This window comes from Vigna umbellata, chromosome 6 (assembly GCF_029865625.1).
Source record: "Vigna umbellata cultivar VRB3 chromosome 6, Vumbellata_1.0, whole genome shotgun sequence".
In the NCBI taxonomy this organism is placed as follows: Eukaryota; Viridiplantae; Streptophyta; class Magnoliopsida; order Fabales; family Fabaceae; genus Vigna; species Vigna umbellata.
In genome coordinates, this window is record NC_142170.1 from 3,714,440 (window position 1) to 3,738,848 (window position 24,409).

Consider the following 24,409-nt stretch of genomic DNA (forward strand, 5'->3'; position numbering starts at 1 on the left):
AACTTGGTGATGGAAACTTCGCAAGCAAAGATTTGCAATCTGACATGTAAGCGCTTAAAATAATGGAATGTCGTGATCTGAATGAAGCTGAATCACTCGTGTGTTTATAGCAGCAAGAAACTCCGAAATGAAAATGACAGATAGAAAGATACATTGGTGAAAATAAAAATGTAGTACAGAAAGTCTAAACGAGATTTGAAACAGAGAATTATTGTGAGAATGAATGAATCAAGTGTACATGGGAACATCGGTCCAAGCACCAGAGACATGTCCGTTCTCGCAAACATAGGCTCTTACCACAGGCTCTCCGTCGTCGTGAAAGCCGAACACACGGCGGAGGTAGAAGGCAGAGTGGAGATCCCAGGTGAATTTGCAGGCGCAGAAGGCGCAGGGCAGATCCAGCTTCCTCTTGTTGTCGTCGTGAATGGTTCTCCAAACCCTAGTGCGTTTGAAGTTCTTCAAAACGCCTCTAAAGAGGCGGTACTTCTTCTTCTCCTCCTTGTGCACGCAACCCGGCCAGTCGCAAACGTACAGGATATCGTCGCGGAACTGCCTCCCGAGCAGCTTGCTCCCCTGCTCCCAGCTCAGGCTCCAGCTCCCCGACGCCAGGTGCGACCGCCACGACCGCGATACCTTCCGCTTCTTGCACGCGCCATTCGAAACGACGCCCGCGCTCACCGGCTCCGCCAGCCACGGCGCCTCCGACTCCGTCGCCACGTAGAGCAGAAGAAGAAGAGGGGTGAAGTTGGGTGGAAGATGTAACCAGGGATGAAGTTGGGTGGAAGACGGAAGGAAGAGAGAGAAGGGGAGAAAAAGTGAGAAACACTTCAAAAAAAAAAATCGTGTGTCAGTCAACCGTTAGCCACGTCAACACATTTTTAACGGTGTTAGTTTTCGAGGATTAAAACCAAAGTTTCGAAAAGAATGAGGACCAAATTGTACCTTACTTTGAAAGAGGGACGAAAACCAGAAACGACCAATAGTTTAGGGACTAAAAACATATTTAACCCTAATGTTTTACGTACATATATGCATTGTTTTTGTTTGTGTTAATATTACACAGTAAAATTTTGTGGATTGCATGTCATCAAATTCATCATTATTATTTATTGTGACTTACTCTAAAATTAACTGTAAATTATATCATTTTGTTCTCTAAAATGTTATTATTTTAGGGATATAATTATTAAGTTTTTATTTTCTTCCGTTCAGTTTGACAAAATATCTCATTTGTTCTGTTCATCCAATGTGATATAAGAGGAAGAAAATTTGAATCTTTCAGCCACTGAACCCAAATCATAAACTTGTACTCTTTTGTTCATTTATCTGACAAATAATATTTCTTTAAGTAAAATCTAGTTTAGTTATTTCCATCTTTTTAACTAGTCACTTTAAGTATGAACAATATCACAAACCTAAATTTTATTTAAAATTAATTTTAAATGTATGAAAATTTGGAGGTTTATAAATAGAAGTTAGATATTTATACTTTATCTTATCTAAAATTGTATATCTCTAAAACTATTTTATCATTTTTTTTCCTAAATTCAGAGGACTTCTAATTATCGTTGCGCTCTCATATTACTCCTTTTGGATTGAAAAGATAGAGATTACTATGGGCTAATAAATTAACTTTGGTAAGTTTATCATTTCCTAATTTTTATTTATCCATTTTGGGTGGCTTGTTTAGAGGAGTTACTATTGGTGTAGGGTTTGACCTCTAGGGACTTATCTCCATTTGATTGGATTTTTGAAAAGTGTTAGAAAAAAGCTTTGTTGGTAAGAATACTTCAACTTAAGTGAGAGGAGTTAATAGTTATCTCTATATTTGATTATTTTGATTATTTAGAAGTGTGCATCGAGGGTTATATATATATATATATATATATATATATATATATATATATATATATATATATATATATATATATATATTATTGAAGTGAGTATATGTATGTTTTTTTCATTATTTTGAATGAAATGGAGGATATATATTATTGAGTTTTGATTGAAAGATCAAAAGCAATGTAAACTTATATGTTTTGATGAATTATAATAAATGTTGATAAAGATTTTTATTGATTTTTTTTATGGTTTTTTTGAAAGAGGATGCTTGTGAACTAAATATTGCTCAAGCGATATCTCACTCTATTTAAGTAATGCGTATAATGATTACACTCATCTCTTACTATCACTTGAGCAACTCGACATGAATGCTCAAGTCATGAGATGTGTAACACAAGCAAAAGTTTTTAGCTTGATCAAGGGCAATATTAATGCAATTATCTGTCCTTTGGAAGTATGTATAATTAAGCGTATGCTAGATGTTTAAGTGATATGCTAGATGCTTAATTGTTGGCTTGAGCACTTGAGAAGTTAAAGGTTGGTATGCAAGAGTTCTAGATTCTTGGAGAATCATGTAGTTACTTTGAAGGCATTGAAGTATTAGTGAATGTTGGAAATTTTTTGGAATATGTTGATGTGTATATTGCTCAAGTATTGGTAGGACACTCAAGCAATGAGCACTCAAGTAATTGGCTAAGCATGGGAAAGAGGACAGTAAATAGTTTATTTTAACTCTCAAGATGAATCTCACTCAAGTGGAGAGTGACTGTTTAAGTAGGGAAGTTTGTTCCTAGTGTGGGAAAAGATGTTGCTCAAACGATGTTTTATTGTGTGTATATATTTGTGTGTTGACGTGTGTTAATATGTATTGATGGGTATGATATATACATTAATAAATTAATTATATATGTTTGAAGTATATGATTAAAGATATGTATGTTTATTTGCATATGACGAGTATGATATAAGTGAGGTAATTACTGAGGTATGTATATATATATATATATATATATATATATATATATATATATGTATGTATATATATATATATATATATGTATATATGTATATATGTATATATGTATATGTATATATATGTATATGCATATGTATATATATGCATATGTATATATATGCATATGTATATATATGCATATGTATATATATGTATGTATATATATGTATATGTATGTATATGTATGTATATGTATGTATATGTATGTATATGTATGTATATGTATATATATGTATGTATATGTATGTATGTATATGTATGTATATGTATATGTGTATGTATGTATATGTATATGTGTATATATATATATGTATATATATCTATATATATGTATGTGTATATATGTATGTATATACACATACATATATATAGATATATATATATATATATATACATATATATGTATATATATACATACATATATATATATATATATATATATATACACACGACATGGGATGTGTGTATATATAGGTATGACAATATCTTTATAATATGTTAAGGATATTGAGGGAGTATCAACCTCTGTTGCAAGTAGTTTGTGTGGTAAGTGATATGTACATGATAAACTATTAAGCATGCTAGCTTATTAAGAAAAGGGGTTATCACAACTTCACTCATGTTTGATAATATGGGTTAAGATAATAGGTTGTGATAAGTTGAAAGGGGTTCATGTACTATGCTTAGATAAGTAGATGTGTGAACTATCATAGTTTGAAACAAGTGTTAGAAGGGATTATCGTAGGAGTGAAAGGGTGTTGGAGATGTGTTTCATTATCCTATTTTATTCCTAAAGAAAAAAAATTCATTTTCATCCTCATCCACATACTTAACAGGTATATAATTTTTGTCTCATCTCATCGTTAGATAATAAATATACTCGTACTTATGGTCGCTTATTGTTTCAATATTAATTAATTAATTTTTATGAGAAAATAAAAATTACGACAAATTAAATATGATATTATAAAATATTCAATATTAAAATAATATTAAAATGATGTATTTTTATTTCTTTAATATCAAATATTTAAAATAAAATTATAATTATATAAATATCAAATCAGATTACTAAATAACAATGGGATAAAAGTTAAAAAAATATATAAAAATTTACACAAGTAGATATAAATAAAAGTTTATGAAAACCAAAACATCTATTTATTCGCAAATGTATAATGAAAAGAAAGTTCATAAAGTTAACGTTCTTTTTTAAGTTATAAAAAGAAAAAAATATTCAAAGTTTAAAAATATTTCAAATGTTTGTTTACTTCTTTTGTCTAAATTTTAATGAAATCTCTTTTTTAATTCACAAATAAAGATTATATACTACATCGAACACAGAAAAATATTAAACTAATAATAATTTGAATTTAGACTTAAATATTTCATTTTTGAATTTCAATTTTTTATTGGATAGTGATAAACAAGATTCATAATAACGACATTAAAATATTATAAAAACAAAGTCTTTATATAATTGCATGATAAAAATAGATTTGGAAGAATAAGTTAGAAAATAAAAATAATTGTATAAAAAATATCAAAGTGGTATTTTATATGATAAAAATAAATAATAGATAAAAATGTTATAAAGAAGTAAAAATGATCAACTATGTGTACTAAAAACGATTCAATACATCATTAAATGAAATAACACAAAAGAAATAAAATGTATAATCAAGAATATAATAAGATGGAAAGAGATAATGAATAATGATTTAGAAAAACACACGCATAGATCTCCAGACTTGGTAAGATATTGTTCGCTTTGTCCAACCTCTCACGGATTTTCTTTTGATACTACTCCAAAAGACGTCTTATCAATTGATGAATCTTATGTGTATATAAACTCATATCCATCTCTTATTTTATCTAATGTGGGACTTTCTTTGTATCCTAACACTTCGAATGAAACGAAAATTAAGGATAAAAAGGAATAAAAAGTATAATTTTATTATATTACCTAGTGAATGATGGTTTTACTTGATTAAACAATAGAAATTGGAGATTGAAGCATTCTCATGTGAAAAAATAAATAATAAATAAAAATATTAAATAGGAGTAAAAGTAACCAAATATGAGAATTAAAAAAATATTTGATTAATTAAAATTAATAAACCATTTGAACATAATTGTACAAATAAAAAAACATGTGTAATTTAGGTCTTGATAAGAAAAAAATTACATTAGAGATGTGAGTGAATTTATGGATATAAAAAAGTTAAATAATTTGAAGAGAGAAGGAAAAAGTATAATAAAAGGAATAAAAGATTACCAGATTAATGGTTATAAGAATAATATATAGATAGATCTCCACTAGAGAGATATTGTCGGCTTTGGGTCAAGCCTTCACGGATTTTCTTTTGGTACCACTCCAAAAGACTTATTACCATCTTATGTGTATATAAACTCATATTCATCTCTTGTTTTATTCTATGTGAGACTTACTTTATATCCTAACGTATATTTGTAAAAGCTTTTTAGGTTACTCTACAAGTACTTTAGTAATTTAAACGGGGATTTTTTGAAGATAAAGATAACTAGTAAGATGGAGATGATGATAGAAATAAGTATTCTGAGGGTATGAAATGAAAGAAATATATTTATATCAATTGTATCCTTATATTCAATTGAAAAAAATTAGTTGTTACTAATGCTCATACTTATGTCGAGCTAATGGAGAAATTGCTTGTCAAAATAAAAACGGATTTGAATAATACACATTAAACAAATTTATTTACCATTTCTAAGTGTTACCTTTTAGTGTGATATTTTTTTGTATCAGTACATTTAAAAAGGTGATTTATGACGATTTCATGTGTAATGAGGATAGACCCCAAAAATTTAAAACTATGATGTTAAGTTGATTTGAGATTATTTACTAAATATATTTTTGAGGAATACATTTATTTTGTTAATAATATTAATTTAAATATTGTGAATTAAATATGATGTATAATATTTTATATATATATATATATATATATATATATTAATTCTTATTAAATCATTAAAAAATATATAACACTATCATTGTTGAAGTCTACTGTTAAAAGTAAATAATTTCAACTAAAGAAGAGGGAAGCACATAAATAAACCTTAAAGCACACAAAAAAATATTTGTGAACCTTGAAAGGATGAAATTATAAATTCTTTTAGGAACTTTTACAATGATAAAATTGTAATTTTTTTAACTTTTAGAAAGATGACTTTGTGAATTCTCTGTCTTTTACCATAAAATTGTAAAACTCTCTCATAAAACTTTTAAAAGATAAAATGACAACGATAAAAATGACACTATTTTAACACTTAACCATTCATTTATCTTCTTCTTTTAAGGATAATATTATAGAGAGCTTGAGAAAAAGATCCGTTATAAATCTTTATTTGGCCGATGAGAGGTTTTGAACTCAAATAGTTTCATCTTCTTTCTCTAACAAACATGGATGTATATATTCACTATATCTGCTTCATGCTACATTGAAAGTCAATCTCTATAATTGATAGTTCATATTAGTGTTAGGAATTCAAGTTTGAGTATGAGTCTCACATAGAAATGAAAAAGTAGAGTATTATATAAATGTCAAGACTCATTAACTCATTGCCTTAAGGTTTTGGATAGAGAGTGATATCAATTCTTTATATGGTTGGACTCAGGTTTCATTGATATTGTATTTTTTTAATGAACTTCTTTCTCTATAAACCTAACAACTAGCACTGAGTCATATAACCTTTTACTCAAAATAATGTAAAAGTGAAGACCATACAACATAGATAACTAAACCAAAGTTGACATAAATTTGTGTTTGAATAATTGTTGAAATAAAATAGGTTTAGCTTATATCCCAAGTGATTTTGAAGTAGACTTGTGATTTGTGGGTTATTTGGACAATCAGACAAATGAAGACAATCCATGTGTAGGAATAATAAGCTTCAAGAATATTTTTGTTATTTTAGAGATTATATGTATGTATCATATGTGCTAAAGTCTTTAATTATCGAAGTGAAAATTACAAAGTGTTGTATTGTCAATCAAACGAAGCATTGATGTTTCCTAAGATATATTGTTTTTCATAATTATTTATCTTTGAAGTGAAATCTCTTTATGTTTTATAATTCGTTGTGACAAACATTTAATCAAAACAACGGGATTAGTTAATTTTTGCTTTAATAATTAATGTACTAACAAATATTTTATGTTAAGATAATTATTTTTTAGAAACACAATTTAATAAAATTATATACTTTTTATTATATCACTTATATTTTATTTGACAATTTCCTTCTTCTAACATATCTATTGTAAGGTTATAAACATGATCATAAATTTTATAAAAAAATCATGCTGATATGACAAAATTTAAAACCTTCAGCAGCAATAATGAGTTAGAAAATATATTTTTGCAAACAACCAAGAAAACATACATTAGAATATAAGTTTATGATTAAAATCCTTACATAAGAGTAAAAGGTAAAAAATAAACAAAAAAAAATTCACAAAAATTAATTAAGTTAAAGATTGTCAAATTCGAGAGTTTATGTAAACTCGTGAGAGTTTCGTAAACTCGTAACTTCGTGTAAAAATATTTATAAATAATAGAATAATTTAATATTTATAATCTTATAAATAATGTTTTTATTTTTTATAGTATTATTATAATTATTAGTTTATCATATTATATATATTTAAATTTTTTTTAATATTATTATTTTTTTGTCATAATTTTAATTGAATATAGTTGACAGTTGAGTTAAAAAATAAGTTGTTAAAGTTAATATTGGTCCAAAAGTTTAGCATAGTAAAAGGAGGCCAATGATCCAAAATAATAAGTGACAGAGGACTCAGCTTTACTTTAATATTAAATATTTACATACTAAAATAAAAAAAAAACATAAAAGATAGAAACGCATAAATAGTAGAAGTGGAGGGGATTAAAACTCTAACGATTTAATTTCTTTAATAAAAGCACAAACAGTGTCATTTAAGGGTTGTAACGTTCAAATAAAAAAACTTCATTCCACACGTAGAGGTCGAAGGAGATCGAAGGAGGCGAGATCAAAGGAGCCGAGATCAGGAGCGGCAGCGGCGAGAACGACAGTGAGCGGGAACTAGATGAACGGAGCGCGACCATGAACTAGTTGAACGACGGGCACTAACCAGGTGAACGACGAACGCGAACGCAAGTCAACGAAGTGTGACCACGAACGATAGCGAAACATGACGATGCCCTAAACTCAAAAGGACTTCCTTTTCCTTCGTTTTTCCTATTTCAAACTCGTAAAGTCCTGCAAAATCACGATTCTAACCTATCCCACCGAGTTCGGTTATGATTTCACCAAATTTACTCGAAAATTGAGTTTGCTTCCGAGTTAACTCGGAGGCCAGAACTAAGAATGCAAACACGTTCGAGTTAACGAGTTAACTCGTGAGTTTGATAACCTTGATTATTAAGATATCATATATTGACTATTACAATAGACATAACTTTACGATTATATAACTATAAGTTATTTATGTAACATCTTTACAAATCCCACTATTATATCATATATATATATATATATATATATATATATATATATATATAAACAAAGGAATGTTGCTTACGTGAAATATTTTTACTCAAGGGACCTTCTTCTAGAGAAGATAAAACAAATGTTAACTCTTTCTCACTCAAGACAAAAATTAATGCTTCAACAATAAAATATGTCATTTAAGCATTGCCTTAATGCTTAAGAGATATATCTTTCAAGGAAAGATAAATGATTTAGACTCGTCGTTTAAGCTTCCAACTCCATAAGAGAGAGAATTAATGCAAATTATCATCACTTTAATGTTCATCTCATCGTTTAAGTGGCATTATTCCATCTTCACACGTTACACCTCACGCTTATAAAAACTCACCCAAAGTTATCATCCTTGTTGATAGAGTGATAAGAGCTTTGTTGATAGACTTTTGTTGTCATAAGAAACTAACTAATTTTGCTAGTACAATTTATTGAGAGATTTCTATGAGAGACACTTTCTTCTTGAAGCTGTTTATGATTTTCTAATTTATTTAAACAGGTTGGTCTAGAAAGTCTTACTTCAACTCTTGGCTTCAAACGTTATAAGACATTATACGACGCTTCTTCATTAGATGTTACTGTTTTAAACAACTTTTCCTACGCAATAATATTCGGTTTAATATTTTTTGTTAAACTTTAAAATTTTGGTTGCTTTAGATGATCTATTCTGATGGCAACTCCTTTAAGGACTTTCCATTCAAAGAAGTATCAACTTATAATAAGACTAAGAAAGGGAAGTTGAATATAGACTTTTAACAAAAAGTTTTTTCCTTATCTAAGTCTTAGAAGTATTCTCTTTGCTAAAATACATTTGAATTGTTTTGTAGGCCTTAAATAAAGGTTGAAGACCATGGAGAATAAACCAAGGAAGCTTGGTGAGCCAAAGGAAGCAAGGGAGGCAAAAGAAGGGATGAAAATGGCATTTTCCGGATTAGATCTATTAGCTTCCGGATTGAGAATACAAGGCAAATTGCCTTCCAGATTGGAAGTCGCGCTCAGCCACTACTAGCCTGCGCCCAGCCAAAACGCACCAAAATTCAGATTTTAAAAACATGTTTTTAATGTGTTTCGTGTGAGACTTGCAGCCCAAGCTTAGTAGCGTCTTAGATACTCTTCTTTAGTGATCTTAAAAGCTTGGCACATTCAGATTTAGAGCCCTCTCTTCACTTATAAAAGAGAGGCTCATCTCCATGTAAAAATAAACTTTGAAGAGATAATGAAATGATGTTGAGTTTACTCTAGGCTTATCCTCAGAGTTCAAACCTTCTTGTGCCTATTTTGCATTCCTTCCTCTAGCTTCCTTTCCTCTTGGAATAGCTTATGAGCTTGAGAAACCTCACATACTCACCAAACCTCCACCGAATCATTTCACAAACACTTGGCATGCACCTGCGTCTTCCTTCATCAATTCATTTTGTTGCATTCTTCTGATTCGTGTGGCTGCTCTAACTTGAAGAGTGGTGTTGCTTCCATCATATTCCTTACACACACACACACACGTCCAATTATCTTAAAACTTGTAAGAGCCTAGAAAGTCATGTTTTGAATTGATAATGTGTTTAAAATGGTAAGACTTGATTATTTTAATATTAAAAGTTTAAAATATAAATAACATTTTTATAAATGAGTTTCATTATTTAAAAACACATTATCTCTCTAAAAACCTTTCCTTTAGAGCTTTCTCTCGTCTCTCTAGGTTTTCTTACCTCTTGTTCATCTGTTTGAATATCGAAGACCGCTAGGGTGATGCTTGAGATGAGCTCCCAATTCCTGACCGATCAGTTTCTTAAATAAAGTAAGTTGGTTTTATGTCCTTTTTCTTGGTCGGTTTGTTCTTTCTTTACATGTGTCTTTTTTTTGCTTGCATGTAATGTTTGAGTTTTCTTTACTCGCCTTTGTTGATCAGTGGTCCTAATGGTGTGTCTTAATCGTGTTTGTGTTGTTCATAGGGGCAGATAGATCTTTACGTGCGTCTGGAGGTGTTTTTAAGGTTCTTGAGTAATTTGGTTTGTCTTTCAGGTAAGGGAAGCTAATTGCATTGTTATTAACTAATAAATACCTTGTAATTGATAATTGTATACTTGTACAATATTTGGTTTCTGTGATTGAGTTTCCTAATAAAATATGATATATGAAGTTGATTTAAGATTTAATTTGGCTTATATGAATTGTAATTGGGTATGTTGTTTGGTTAGTATTACATTTGAGATTAATTGAGTCATTAAGTACAATATGACTGTTGGTGTGTTTTGGCATCTGTGATTGTTTTTGGACTGATTTGTAAGGTTTGAAAGACATAAATCTACAGATTTATGTTCTGCAGAATTATGCAAACTCGTTAGGCGAGAATATACTCAATGGGCAAAGTCGAAGTTAGAGAGCTATTGACTAGGTGGTCGTTAGGTGAGAATATACTTGTTAGGTAAACTAAAGTCAGAAAACTCACTGACTTGATAATTGTTGGGCAAGAATATACTCGCTAGGCGAGAATATACTCACTAGGCGAAGTCAAAGTTAGAGAGCTATTGACTTGGTGGTCGTTGGGCGAGAATAATCTTGTTAGTCGAAACTAGAGTAAGATAGCGCACTAACTTGACACTGGTTGGCAAGACAAATCTCACTGAACGACTTTGACAGAATTTAAGCCTATGAGTTCCAATGATAATCTCGTTGGGCTAGTTATCTGGTTGTTGGGTGAGTATGCTTTATGCACTATTTAAATATTCTCGCTGAGCAAGAGTAACAGAGCCTAACTCTATTTTATTGTGTTTTCTTTAGGTATGTTTAATCTGTTACTTTGTAAATGTTAAAAACAATGGTTGACTTATGATGTTCATTTGAGAATGGTTGGGACTGATCCAAGGAGGATTAGTTGTGATATCTTTATTATATGTATTGATATATGTATTTAGTATTGAGAGTTATTATGTTGCACTAATAACCATTCAATCTCAAGTAGAGAAGAGTGGGGTATGTGGTGAGAGATGTAGAAAGTCCTAGTCTAGGGATTTTACCTTGGCCAAAGATGGTTGATGAACTAACCTTGTGTGTGGTAGCTTGAGTGGACGAGTTGTTCCACCACCACAAGTGGATAACTTACCCGAGTCTAATAGCAATACATGTATCTGAATAATTGAATCATGTATGAGTCTTCATATGCGATATGTCTGTTTTATTGAGTAAATGGTGTGAACCGATAACTCTATGTCTATTTTATGAATACTCTTTTTTCCGCATTACCTTACCATTTGCTTTTGTGTTGTTTTGTTTGTATGTTCTCTTGTTTGTAATGATCACCTTAATCATATGAGCAGTTAATGTATCGGTTGATGGAGTGCATAATGATGGTAGTGTTGCATGTAGTTTATGGGTGATCTTATGATGTATAGACTCTTTTGTTAAGAATTATATTGTAATATCGATCCGTATAATATTTCCTTAGTTGTATAAAACTTTTGTAAGTATTTTGATATAATTATACTTTAGATAGCTATAATATCATTATACATTGGTGAGTTATTTGTTCTTACGTATTAACTATGTGATGTTTCTTTTAATACTTAATTGGAATGTTACAAAATCTGAAATAATCTTTGTTATTTTAATTAATATTTTTTAAATTAAGAATAATTTATGATGAGACTAGAAAATGATGGTTAGAAAATATTAAATATTTAAAATTAAGAAATAAATTTTTAGAAATTTTAAATATATAAAATCGTATTTACATGGACTAAAAATATATTTAGTTATTTCATAAGTTAATTTAACAAATAAAATATTTGGTGGGATCAACCTATTTTAATCTTTAATTCTCACCTCAACTAACCAACCTCCCAACCAAACAATGAGGGTCAAAGCACCATGACAGTTAGGAGGTGTCATGCTTCTCCAAACTTTTTAAATTCTGTATATTAATGTATGAAAATTAAATTAGGTGGATTTTTATTTCTTTTATTAAATTAATTTATGGAAATTAAATTTTGATTTCATAATTTAAAAAATAAAATATTTCACAGGACAAATTCATCATAGGAATCGGAAGGTGTCATGGTCCTCCAAACTTTTCAAATTTTGTATATTATAACAAAAAATTATAGAAATTAAATTAGGTGATTTTTTATTTGTTTTATTAAACACACGTCATTTAATGTTAACTAATAATAAAATATTAAATTAAATATAATAAAGAATAAAATTATTAAGATTTTATTATTATTTTCTCTTCCATTCCTTTTGATTTACTTACTACATGTATTGTTCTTCCATTATCTCATATCACCTCTTTTGGTTTTTTTAGGAAAAGAAGAAAATTAAACTCAAACTCATTATTATGTTTTCATTTCTCACCTGTACTGATTCATTCTTCAAGAAAAAAAAAAAACTCTTTTGTGTTATAGTAAAATATTACTTTCACAGTATTCTATTTCTTTTTTATCTCATGACTCTTTTCTATAGCAATATTTTATTAATAAAAGAGGAAAAACTAATTGTTATGTGTTTTAATATAACTCATTTTTAATTATTATAATTTATTTTTTAAATCTTGATTTTTTTTAATAGGTATATTGACGAAAATAAATTTATTTTTTAAAAGTGATAAAATGAAAGCTAAATATGACGATGAAAATAACACATTCAATTTCTTCACCTATATTATGAAACATGATACTAATTACCTAGATGAGAAATTTGCTATTAATTCTTTGAAACATGATTCAAGAAAACAACCTTAAACATGAAAATGTCGAATAAGTCAAATAGATGAAATTAGAAGAGCTTATTTAAAATAGTTTCCATATAAAAAAAAAAATGCAAGTAATGTATAGAGCACTTAAAGATGATAAGATCCTACGGTAGTGTGAATGCTCTTGATGAGTGAAATTAAATCTCTTATTGTTTAGAAGGGAAAGATGTATCGGTAAAAGATTTTCTAATGCTTAAATCAATAAAAAAGTTCACATATTTATAGATATAGTGAGTATGAGTGATTATTAATTAAGAATTTCTTAAAGAATACTAGTTATATTTATAGGATAACATGAGTCCCAAATCTATGTTATTATTGGAATAATACTTACCTTCAATATATAATAACAAAGTAGTTAAAAATAACAAAATAGTATCTCATCATAGATAATAATCATAATATTATACTGTTGATATTAATTATAATATATAAATATCATTCCAATAGACATAGATTTGGACGGTTCATGTCAGACCTCATTTAAAATGCACCCAAAATCTCTCTGCGCGGACACCAGGTGTCAAGCATTTAGGATTCTGAAATCAAATAGTGGAAGGCAGGTGTCGGCAGGAGAGTGGACGCTCGTTTGGATGTGGGAAGAAAATGATTTTCTGAAACTTTCGTCCCACTCTTCTCTGCATGCACCCTTCTTCCAACTACTCTGATCTTTCATTTTCTCCTTCTTCTCACTAGAAAATCTAGCTTCTCTCTAAGAAAACTCACCCTTTCCCTTCTCCGATCATCATTCAGAGACCGTAAAAGCGTTCCCGGCGTCCCAAGCTTCAACTTGAACCGAACAGTTTCGAATTCTGAAGTTGGTAAGTTTCCTTCCTCTTAGCCGTTCGTTCTTGTGGGCATGCAAACCAAGTTCTGGTTGCATGAGTCCTTAGTTTAATTCTGAACCCTTTTGGTCTGTTGTTTGATTTTGGTTTGAAGAATAGTTGAACGTTGAGGGTAGAAGGAATCGTAGTTTGACAAAACCGAGTTGCGATCTGTAGGACGTTCGTTCACACTAGAGATAAGGGAAGCTTATTAATTTAATTTATATGACTATGTCTTGCATGAACGTTCGTTGACTTGATTGGATACGAAAAATGATGGTGTTATGTTATGGTGCATAAAATGTATGAAATTTCTATGATTGGATGGTATGAGATATGAAAAATATTGATTATGGTATGAATGTATAAAGGTGTGAAACTATATGTTAAGAACTGAATTTGAATAATATTGATTCTGATAAGAAATTCCCTTAAGAAAGTATACGTACGTTACTGAACGGTCCTTGACCATTCGGTTTTCTAGTGAAGTTGGATTTGTAGTGGATTCTTTCATTTGGGAAGAATCCTAGTTGAGGACGAGCGTCTTCACTTCAGAATACTGTGCATGAGCGTTCGACCAAGCATAGTTGAGTATTAACGTTCGGTTATAAATCTAAGTATATATGTATGATTGTATATTTTATTGTTCTTAAACACTACTTCAATATTATCGTACTATGTTTATCAAGCCCTTTTATGTTAAATTTATTGGTGCTCGGTCTTACACCAAGCACTCGTACTGAGTAGTGCTCGGTCTTACACCAGGCACTTGTTCCATCTCCTTAAGTTAATTTTAATACGAGCGTTCGTTTAAGCCCTCTAGGGTTCGCCTTCTATAGTGTTCAGTCTTTGACTGACATTTTGATTTCTTGATACTAAACTCAATCAAACACAAGTGTTCGGTTTTCTTCATGTGAATCACCCTAAGTACCAGTCTTTAGATGCCTTAAAATATCCTTATCCATTTGCTTCACCCTAGAGTCCACGTTCTTGGTTAGTATTTTAATGTTCTGAGTGCGTTCTCAAGAGTCAGTTCATCTAATTGACTCAATGTCGAAATTGACGTTCGTCCCATTCGTCCTTGGAATATATATTATTGTGCTCGCTATCTTTCTTAAGACCGATGTAAACCCTCGGTCTTAATCTATTCCCAAATTTGAAGATCTCCCAGTCTCGCTCTATATGTTCGGCCCAGTTTTTAAATTCAGGTTGAACGTTCGTCATTTTAAAGTTTGTTGGAACCTTTGTACGAGATAGTTCACCGAGATATTTATTAAGGAAAGATGAAGAAAATGTGATTTGGAAATGTTGTGAATTATGGACGAGCGTTCCGGGGATGAACGACTCATGTATGAATGTTGGAAATTGTAAAGTATGACTGTGGGCATGCTAAGCTGGCCGTTCATCCTGATGTTCCGTGAGTACTCGTCTTCACGTAGAAGAGGGTAAGTCATGTGTGGGAACGACAGGAGGTCCTAGTCCTTAGGGGTACTTTGGACAGATACGGCTAACCTTGGGTGGCAGCTGTTGAGTGTATCCTAGTTACTACATCACCCGGATGCACGAACGCTTGTAGCTATACAGATTTCATACAGTCCGGACGGTCAGTCTAGTGATAGGCTTTGTATGATACGTACATTGAAATGTTCTTGTGTGTTGGATTGTTTAACTTATATGTTGATGTATGAATTAAATTATATAAGCTTACCCTGTGTTTTTCCTTGTGTTATCTCGTCTTGTGCATTCGTCTTGTCATTGCAATGATCATCCGTGTGGATGTGAGCAGATGGAGATGCGCTGCTGGAAGAGGCGCTAGAAGAGGAGAACTTAGTCGAAGTGGAAGTAAAGGCCGAGCCGTAGGAGGTTTGGTTGATAACTAGTAGTTTAGTATGAGGTGATCGTTCGATCACCTCCTCTCTTTCGTTTGCTATCTAACCGTTCGGTATCTGGATTTTTTTAAGCCGTTCGGTCATGTTTTCCCTAAATCTTGTACAGCTTACTTTTGAAACTTTATGTAAGGCCGTTCGGCCTCAAGCGTACGCTGTTTAGTGTAAGACTGAACTGAATTATTATTAAATGTAATTATTCTATTATATGGTTTATTACTTTATTTTTGGGATGTTACAGTTCAAAACGAATAAACTAAATAAATCTTGTTAAATTATGTTTTTTAGTATATTTATTGGATCATATAAGAAGAACATCATTGAATGAAATGTATTGTATCCAATCATTTCTATCAAATAAAAAGTTAAACCCTTTTAGTTGTCTCTATTTTTGTGGGTTTTTTCCAGTTCGATCCCCGTTTTATTGGAATCCCCAATTGAATCTAAAAAAATGTAAATTTGAGTCAATTGGGTCTCTGTCATTAAATTGACTTAACGAAGTTAAGTTTTTTATGACGTGTCAGTGTGAAGTGGATTAATTTAATAACGTGACCTATTAGGTGGAAATTGTGTAATTAAAAAATTAAAAGAAGAAGGGTTTCTAAAATCTGAACATGAACATCTCTCATGGCGGAAGCGGTGGAGTTGACTTGGTCACCGCCACCCATGCTGGAGAGGGCATTGAACATGTCGGGACAACAAAAGCATACCAACCCAATAAGAAAGATGTGAATGATCGGTGAATTGTTCCTGAAATAAGATTTGTGTTCCTCGTGTCACTGTTTCTCAGCTCGGTTTCAGCTTTTTGTCCGACTGGGTAGATTTCAACTTATAATAGGTTCAGTTTTCTCCTTCGTTCTTACTTTTAAAATTGGTAATGGGTTGGGTGTGGATCGTGGAAAGATTGGGACTTGGAATGAAAGATCAAAAATTGGTGTCAACTTTTGCTTCATGCCGGATTTCCTAATTTTTGTCTGTGAGGAATGGGGAAATGGAAAGTTGGGATGCCTTAGAATGTTTGCATTTTAGATTCTTGGGGTTTTGGTTTAATTTCATCTGTTTTTTCTTTGCTTGCACGTGTGATTTGGTTAATTTTTTTTTTGTCTGTATCAATTTTTCAAGGGAGGGAGAAGAGAATTTGGGTCAATGAAAGAGTGAATTCACTCAGGTAACTCTAGCACCAGGGCCTAAAGTGTGGATGTTCTTATTCTGGCAGCAAACAGGACCAATTCCATGTTTTTATTCTCAGCAGAATTGCGTCACTAGCAACCTTCAAATCGCCTACTCCTCTTGAAATACAAATCCACAATGAAGTTCACATTATCCGTTACATAGGGTTCCTCCTTCTCCCCAAAAGTCCTAAGTTTGGCAACACACCCAGCCTCCTCAAACAGCTTACGCAACCTTTCGGCAGTGAACTTCCAACAAAACCGAATAACCTCAACGGGCATGGCCAATCCACTCCCCCTATATAGTTCACAAGATTGTACCCATCAACAATGACAATAAACTTCTTACACACGTTCTCCACCATCTTCTCCCTCAAGAGGGAGCCACTGCGACCCTTGAAAAGGTTGAGAAAGGGGTCAACCTCGTCAGCGCTGTCAATGGCCTGATTGACAACAGGGTAGGAGTCGAGATCGGACAATGGGATCCCGAGAGAGAGTGCTTGTTCGTGGGTTATCTTGGAGGTGGGTATTCCAACGATGTCTTTGAGCTTGCCCTGGCGGAGAAGCTCGTCGATGCGGTTGACGGCATGCTTGGCACTGGAGCTAGTGCCAAGGCCGAGAACCATGCCAAATTTGACGTACTCGACGGCCTTGTAGGCGACGATCTTCTTAAGGTCATCCTGGGTGAATATGACGAAGGGGGAGCGAAAGGAGGAAGAGAGGAGAAGGTCGGCGTCCCTCCACATAACAACTGCCACGTATTATAATTTTACCACGTCAAGATGTCAAGTCATAAAAAATTTAACCCGTTAAATCAATTTAACGACAATGACTCAATTGACTTAAAATTACATTTTTTAGGACTAAATTGGAAATTTCAATAAAATGAAAATCGAACTAGAAAAAACCTACAAAAATAAGGACAACTAAAGGGTTTAACCCAAATAAAATTAATTAAGGATCAATTTCAATTTTAAATTATAGTTAAGAGATTAAAAATATATTTAAATAATTGTGAAATTGTGAAATTGGAAAATGAGCTCCCGAATAATCTTATTTTTGTTTAGAAATGTTACATAAATACTTTTGAATTCTTCTAGAACCTTAAGATCCTTATCTCTTCCTATGATTTACTGTTTATTCAAATTGGAAAGCTACAAAAATCTGGAAAACAAAACGAAAAACACAAAAAGTGATCAAAGAAATATATGCCAATAAGCTTCTCGCATGGTATAGCGATTATTTGTAAACTACATAATTCATTAATATTTTTAATATATTTATAAATAATAGTATAATATTTAAATACATAATTGATTGAATGAATAACCTAATCGATTAAGTTTAAAAATATTATTTTATTACTTACATATGTACTGTTTACAGTAATTATATTATTAATATATTATAATATTATATATTAAATATAAAAAATATTATTTTTAAATTAAAAATATAATAACAATTAAGTTAACTTATTTAAATTTTTATACTTTATAAAATAATCTATTTTAATATATTATTATTTTAAAATTATATTTTTTTATTGAGATTTTATAATAATTTTCTACTTTAATTTAAAATTTATTTTAACTCTAATTTATATTTTAAAAATTATTTTTATATCAAATTATTTTTGAAAGTTACTTTTACAACAAAATATTTTTAAAAATTATGTTTTAAATATATAAAAAAAATTTTATTATATCAAACAACCAATTTCAAAATTTTCGCATATTTTCTTTAATTTTCCACATTCTTATTTTTAGTTAGAATAATATTATCTTTTATCTTTTTGTTTTTTTTACTCTCCTTTCATCCAAACAAACATAAACTGATAATACCTTTTTTCAAATTATTTTATATTTTAAAATAAAATTGTAATAAAATAGGATGTCTTATTCTTATCTCCTTTTTTGTTTTTACTTTCCTTTGTGGTCTTTGTAAAAAAAGACAGAGAAAGAAGATAAAAGTTGTCCCCACAGTTAAAAATAAACCGTACCATTCGAAATAATAAATTTAATCCTTAATTATATATTTCTCACATTTAATCATTTTGATGATCTATAATTAAATACACGAGGTTGTATTTAATTATCAAAAGAAGAAAAAATGTGAAAGAAAAAAAGCAGCTCTTTCTCTTTCACTCACTGCTCTTTTACTGATTTATGTGAAAGGAAGAAACGAAGCTGGCTCCTTAGGTTGAAACAAAAAGGCAAGTAAGATAAAGAGCTGTCTTAGGCCTTACCTTAGCCAAATAAATATTCACACAAACAAACAAAGGTAGTCACAACTCCAGAGAGAAAGAGAGAGAGATGAAGAATCGGTTTCTCTGTGTTTGTTAAGCAAACCATTGTAGACTTTGCTCAGATAAAAAACATTGTTAGAAGAAGCTGTGTGTAATTGTCAAGTGAAAGGGAAAAAGTGCACAGTGAGAGAGATAGAGATATAGAGATATAGATACAGTGAGAGAGTGAGAAAGAGAGAGAGATGGTGGGCTCAGGAGCATCAGATAGGAGCAAAGAAGCTGTTGGGATGATGGCCCTTCATGAGGCCCTCAAAAGGGTGTGTCTCAACTCAGACTGGACTTACTCTGTCTTCTGGACCATTCGTCCTCGCCCGTATGCCATGCCATGCCACGCTTCTTACTTTTTTTCATTCTCTCTCTAACTCTGCCTTCGATCCTCAACTGGGTCTTCTCCATTTCTTGCAGGAGAGTTCGAGGTGGTAATGGCTGCAAGGTTGGAGATGACAACGGTAGCTTGTATGCATATTAACCATATTAACCATATTCCTCTCTCTCTCTCTCTCTCTCTCTCTCTCTCTCTCTCTCTCTCTTCATGTAACTTGGTTTTGCAAGCTGTTAATTTAAGGTTTGGTGTTTGTTTGTGTTGGTGGGTGTGTTGTGAAGGATGTTGATGTGGGAAGATGGTTTCTGCCGAGGAAGTGTTGATGGAGAGGATCCTGTCAGAAAGGCCTTCAGCAAAATGTCCATTCAGTTGTATAATTATGGAGAAGGGTGGGTACTGGGTAGGTGTTTGTCATGTTGTGGTTTTTCTTCTTTGTTTCTTACCCTATCACTTTTTTTTTCTCTCTCTGTGAAATCTTGTTCAGTATCAAATATATATATATATATATATATATATATATATATATATATGTATATATATATATATATATATATATATGTATATATATATATATATATGTATATATATATATATATATGTATATATATATTTGGAGGGACTAGGGAGTTACTTATGCAGAAGCATGGTTTCTTTTTCCCTCCTCTGAACTTTGCTCTGATTGGAAGGATTCGGATTTTGGAACAGGTTGATGGGGAAAGTTGCATCTGATAAGTGCCACAAGTGGGTATTTAAAGAGCCTACAGAATGTGAACCGAATATCTCCAACTATTGGCAGAGTTCATTTGATGCTGTATGTATGCAGATTCTCAACTTCCCTCTGGTTTTTTCTGATTTATTTCCTTTTTGTTTATTCAGAATATAAACATAGATGTAGATTTGGACAATAATATTTGCATATTTCGAGTATTAGGATGTTTTGTTTTTTTCTGGTGGTTATAATGTGGAACTGTTTGTTTGATGATTGATTGACTCAACCTCCCTTTTTGATGCCATTAACTGCAGCTTCCTCCTGAGTGGACAGACCAGTTTGAGTCAGGCATTCAGGTCAGAACAGAATCATTGTTGGTTTTGTTTGGCTTTTGTTGTTATTACCGGTCTCAACAGATTTTCGTTTTACACTTTTCAACCCAATTTTATTTGCTTTTGTTACATGACCAGACCATTGCTGTAATTCAAGCTGGGCATGGCCTTCTCCAACTTGGTTCTTGCAAGATTGTGAGTTCATTAGTATCACTTTTTCTCCTCCAAATTTTTTTTTACTCATTTAACTGTGCTTATTTGATTTTTAAAATTTAAAAACTACCTTCACCAGTTTTATATACAGTTTAAATTCGTTTGACTGATTAGTTTCAAGTTGAATAGAAGAAGTCACTAAAAAATATCAAATGTTTGATATTTTTGGTTCTCTTTTCAGATTCCAGAAGACCTTCATTTTGTGCTTAGAATGAGACACACTTTTGAATCCCTTGGCTACCAATCTGGTTTCTACCTCTCCCAACTCTTTTCTTCAACAAGAAACACTTCCTCTTCTACGTCTGTTCCTTCAAAACCATCTACCATTCCAGTTAGGCCACCTCCACTATTCAACTGGGGTCAGAGGCCACTCACTTCTGCCACCTCCATGCTATCTTCACCCAATTTTCAACAACATGCAGCTAGACTTGGGTTCCCTAAAGATGAGGCAAACATGTTTCTGATTCCTCATGCATCATCTGAGAGTGCAAGAGTGGAGGACATGATGGGGGAGCATGAAAACGACATAAAATGGCCCAATGGCTTGTCTTTCTTCAATGCTCTCACCGGAAGAACAGATGATGCTAAGCTGTTGTTCAACCCTGATACCTTGGGGAACAAACCAGGTGATCAAACTCAGCATCATCACCCTCTTACTCAAAATCCCAATTCAGATGCCTCCAACATGCAGAATGCCAGTGCAAGCAACCCAAATGAGTTCTTGAGCTTGGATAACAACCAAGACGATGCAAGAAAAATGGACAAGTTCAAGAGAAGCTTCACTCTACCTGCAAGAGTAGCCTCATCATCTTCATCCACTTCAATGGATCACCATCAAACACAAGGTGTGCAGTTTAGGAATTCAGAAGGAGCTATGTACCCGGATGTCATGGAAACCTTTTTGGAGTGAATTGGGGGGTTGAAATGAAAAAAGGTATGAGAATATGTATCTAGGAAAAGTTACTTGTGTTCCTTTTTCATGTGTTGGCTTTTCACTTTGCATCTTGTGTTTCTTCTGTCTTCCACTTAATCAGACTTGATTAATCATCATTTGTTTGTTTCTTCTACTTCAATTAGACATAAAGTTTTCATGCTGTCTCTCGCCATCACATTTTTAAATTTCAGATTCTGACTCATAATTGTAGATTGAACAAAATTATGAAAAGTCACACTAATCATTTAACGCACTTAATTAATTTATCACTAATTTCTTTACTCATCTTTTAGATATTAAGATTTTCAATGCAAAGTTACATGATTACCCGGCTAAGCTAATGTGACTTTGAATGATTATTAGTGTATTTGCATTACAGTTTGCAAATCATAGTTAGGCCCCAAAGGAAAAGTGACAATCTTTTGTTTATTTTCATTTAAGTCATTATCTGGGACTCAAAATTAAGTTCAGATTTAACTATAGTTGTTAAGGATTTTTTTTTATTGTCTCTGTAACATTTGACATGGAAGTGCTACTATATTAAATATTTTAAATCACTTAAGAAAGCATTGAATGGATTCTGTGTTTTTAGTATAAGTATTTTGTTTAAGAAATAAAAGTGTATGTTTCTACGAACTAACTTCAAAAAAAATTATATTATCTTCCTAAAAAACATTTTGAAAGTGAGGAATAACATTATTAGTTTAAAATTTTAAGAGAGGTTAGTAAAATAAAAATTTCAAAAGTAAAGAGTAACCTTAGTTCAAAATTCTAAAAGATTAAAAATCACATGTAATTTTAAAACTTTAAGAGGTTAAAAAGTGGAGAATGACTGTATGTGATTTTTAATCTCTTAAAATTTTTAATGGTGCAAATTGTACCTTCAACAAATTGTACCTTCGTTCTTAAAACTTTTATTTGTATTTTAAACAAATTGTACCTTCAACAAAAATATTTAATAAAACAAAATGAATTTTAATAAAATATTTGTATAACAATTCCATGAAAATTAAATTTAGTATAAATTTGAAAAAAATAAAATTGTTTTATTTAAAAAAATAAAATTAAAGTTAACAAAAAATAATAAATGTAAAAATCAAATTGAATATATGGCTTGAAACAAAAAAATATATTTTTTTAAACTAAAAAAAACCAAGAAACTGACACGTAAGTATTTAAGCCTAAGAAACCAAGAAACCAATTCCATTCTTAACCGTGTTTTCTAACATGTATACGTAGACATGCTCAAAAGATCCTTTTGACAAATATATATTTATATTTATTTATATATAAAATGTTGTTTATTAAGTCCGTGGTTGAAATTTGAAAGTTCGAACATTGGTGAGTAATTCTTATTTTATAACTATTTGAAAATAAGTTAAATATATTTGAAAATAAGTTAGATATATTTGAAAATAAGTTAAATATGAGTAATTCTTATTTATCTTGAAGAATAACACTTTGTTTTTTAACCTCGTTTGTCTTCTTTACATATGCCTGATAAGATTAATGTTCAGACAGCAAATTGTTGAAATAGTATTATTATGATGCATTCAAAATATTGTCTCTTTTCATAATTTCATTATAGTTTTATCTTTAAAAAACATATAAAAAAAATATCTATTTAAATTACATACATTTTTAACTCCTAAATACTAGGTGATTATTCTAAAACTTTATATAATTATCAAACTTATTCATTGACCTTCTTTTCATTTAATAATATTAGAATACAAAATATCATGTCATATTTGATATCCACGATATATTATGAAATTTTCCTAATTAATGAACAACTTGGATATGGGCTAGTGTCAAAGTTTTATGTACTTTTGAGATCAAAATAACAAAAACATAACATAGTGTCTCTGTTAAACTCAGTATACATGTTTGGTTCTATTACCCATTCATCTTACTAAATCCACTCTAGCTTTTTTTTTTCTTTATTATTATAATTTTTTCCTTTTTAATATCTTTTATCAAATTTCCTAAATAAACATCTCACAAATAAAACGACACACCGGTAAGATAAAATAGTCATTTATTGTTATCACACCCTCCATACTATTTTCTCCATCTTTAAATTCCTCAAATGATCAAAATAGTCATCTAAGAATATAATTTACATATAGTCATAACATCGATCACATTATAAAACATTTTAACAATAATTACATAATTTTTTAAGATGTTACAAAACATTTACTTTCTCTTTTCACTCAATTTTCATCTTATTTTTTCCTTTTATTTCTCATTTCAATCTCTAAAACACCATTGATTATACTTATAATCTTCTTATTCTATTAAAAACTTAATTAACTCACTAATCTTCATAATACAAGATTTATTGGTTTCTGATTCACTTTTTGTTTGATTTTTTGTCTTAACTTTTTTTTTTCCTTTTAGCTGTTTACTCTCCTCATTAATTTTAACAATTATAAAGTATCATTATATATCATGTTAATGTCATCACATGACATTAGCAAAATTATCCACTCAAGATTGACCTTCATAAAAAATTTTATATTAACATA

The 24,409-nt window shown here is 30.7% G+C and overlaps 3 protein-coding genes across 5 annotated transcripts; 1 reads left to right on the forward strand and 2 right to left on the reverse strand.

The window, feature by feature from the left end:
* Nucleotides 1–228: 228 nt before the first annotated feature.
* On the reverse strand, nucleotides 229–9,354 carry LOC148196599 (phytochrome A-associated F-box protein-like). Its single transcript, XM_088092913.1, has 4 exons — nucleotides 9,281–9,354; nucleotides 8,071–8,128; nucleotides 3,723–3,745; nucleotides 229–724 (listed from the first exon to the last, which is right to left on the reverse strand). The coding sequence occupies exons 1-4, from the start codon at nucleotides 9,352–9,354 to the stop codon at nucleotides 229–231; spliced, it is 651 nt and encodes a 216-aa protein (XP_087949039.1).
* Nucleotides 9,355–17,120: 7,766 nt separating this feature from the next.
* On the reverse strand, nucleotides 17,121–17,803 carry LOC124837223 (putative ribose-5-phosphate isomerase 1). Its single transcript, XM_088093386.1, has 2 exons — nucleotides 17,328–17,803; nucleotides 17,121–17,292 (listed from the first exon to the last, which is right to left on the reverse strand). Exons 1-2 carry the CDS (start codon nucleotides 17,801–17,803, stop codon nucleotides 17,151–17,153), a joined length of 618 nt encoding a protein of 205 aa, XP_087949512.1. The 3' UTR covers nucleotides 17,121–17,150.
* A 1,410-nt stretch (nucleotides 17,804–19,213) lies between these two features.
* Nucleotides 19,214–22,035, forward strand: LOC124837225 (protein RICE SALT SENSITIVE 3-like). 3 transcript variants are annotated; one of them, XM_047312531.2, is made up of 7 exons: nucleotides 19,214–19,678; nucleotides 19,771–19,821; nucleotides 19,969–20,076; nucleotides 20,393–20,498; nucleotides 20,711–20,752; nucleotides 20,867–20,923; nucleotides 21,123–22,035. In XM_047312531.2, exons 1-7 carry the CDS (start codon nucleotides 19,548–19,550, stop codon nucleotides 21,849–21,851), a joined length of 1,224 nt encoding a protein of 407 aa, XP_047168487.1. In that variant the 5' UTR covers nucleotides 19,214–19,547; the 3' UTR covers nucleotides 21,852–22,035. The 3 variants fall into 3 exon arrangements, with proteins under 3 accessions (XP_047168487.1, XP_087949243.1, XP_047168489.1); XM_088093117.1 differs by having other exon boundaries at nucleotides 19,586–19,678; nucleotides 19,771–19,814; XM_047312533.2 differs by lacking the exon at nucleotides 19,214–19,678 and having other exon boundaries at nucleotides 19,780–19,821; nucleotides 19,969–20,087.
* The last annotated feature ends 2,374 nt before the right edge of the window (nucleotides 22,036–24,409 follow it).

Excerpts from the sequence above, each read along its gene's own strand:
- LOC148196599 (XM_088092913.1), bottom strand. The coding sequence starts at position 9,354 with ATGCCATTTTCATCCCTTCTTTTGCCTCCCTTGCTTCCTTTGGCTCAC. Across the intron at positions 8,129-9,280 it reads TCCTTGGTTTATTCTCCATG|GAAAAACGAAGGAAAAGGAA; the intron begins GTCTTCAACCTT and ends AGTTTGAAATAG. Across the intron at positions 725-3,722 it reads GAGTATATTTATTATCTAAC|GCTCTACGTGGCGACGGAGT; the intron begins GATGAGATGAGA and ends TCTTCTTCTTCT.
- LOC124837223 (XM_088093386.1), bottom strand. The coding sequence starts at position 17,803 with ATGTGGAGGGACGCCGACCTTCTCCTCTCTTCCTCCTTTCGCTCCCCC. Across the intron at positions 17,293-17,327 it reads GATTGGCCATGCCCGTTGAG|GTTGCGTAAGCTGTTTGAGG; the intron begins GTTATTCGGTTT and ends CACTGCCGAAAG.
- LOC124837225 (XM_047312531.2), top strand. The coding sequence starts at position 19,548 with ATGGTGGGCTCAGGAGCATCAGATAGGAGCAAAGAAGCTGTTGGGATG. Across the intron at positions 20,077-20,392 it reads TTGTATAATTATGGAGAAGG|GTTGATGGGGAAAGTTGCAT; the intron begins GTGGGTACTGGG and ends ATTTTGGAACAG. Across the intron at positions 20,753-20,866 it reads AGTTTGAGTCAGGCATTCAG|ACCATTGCTGTAATTCAAGC; the intron begins GTCAGAACAGAA and ends TTACATGACCAG.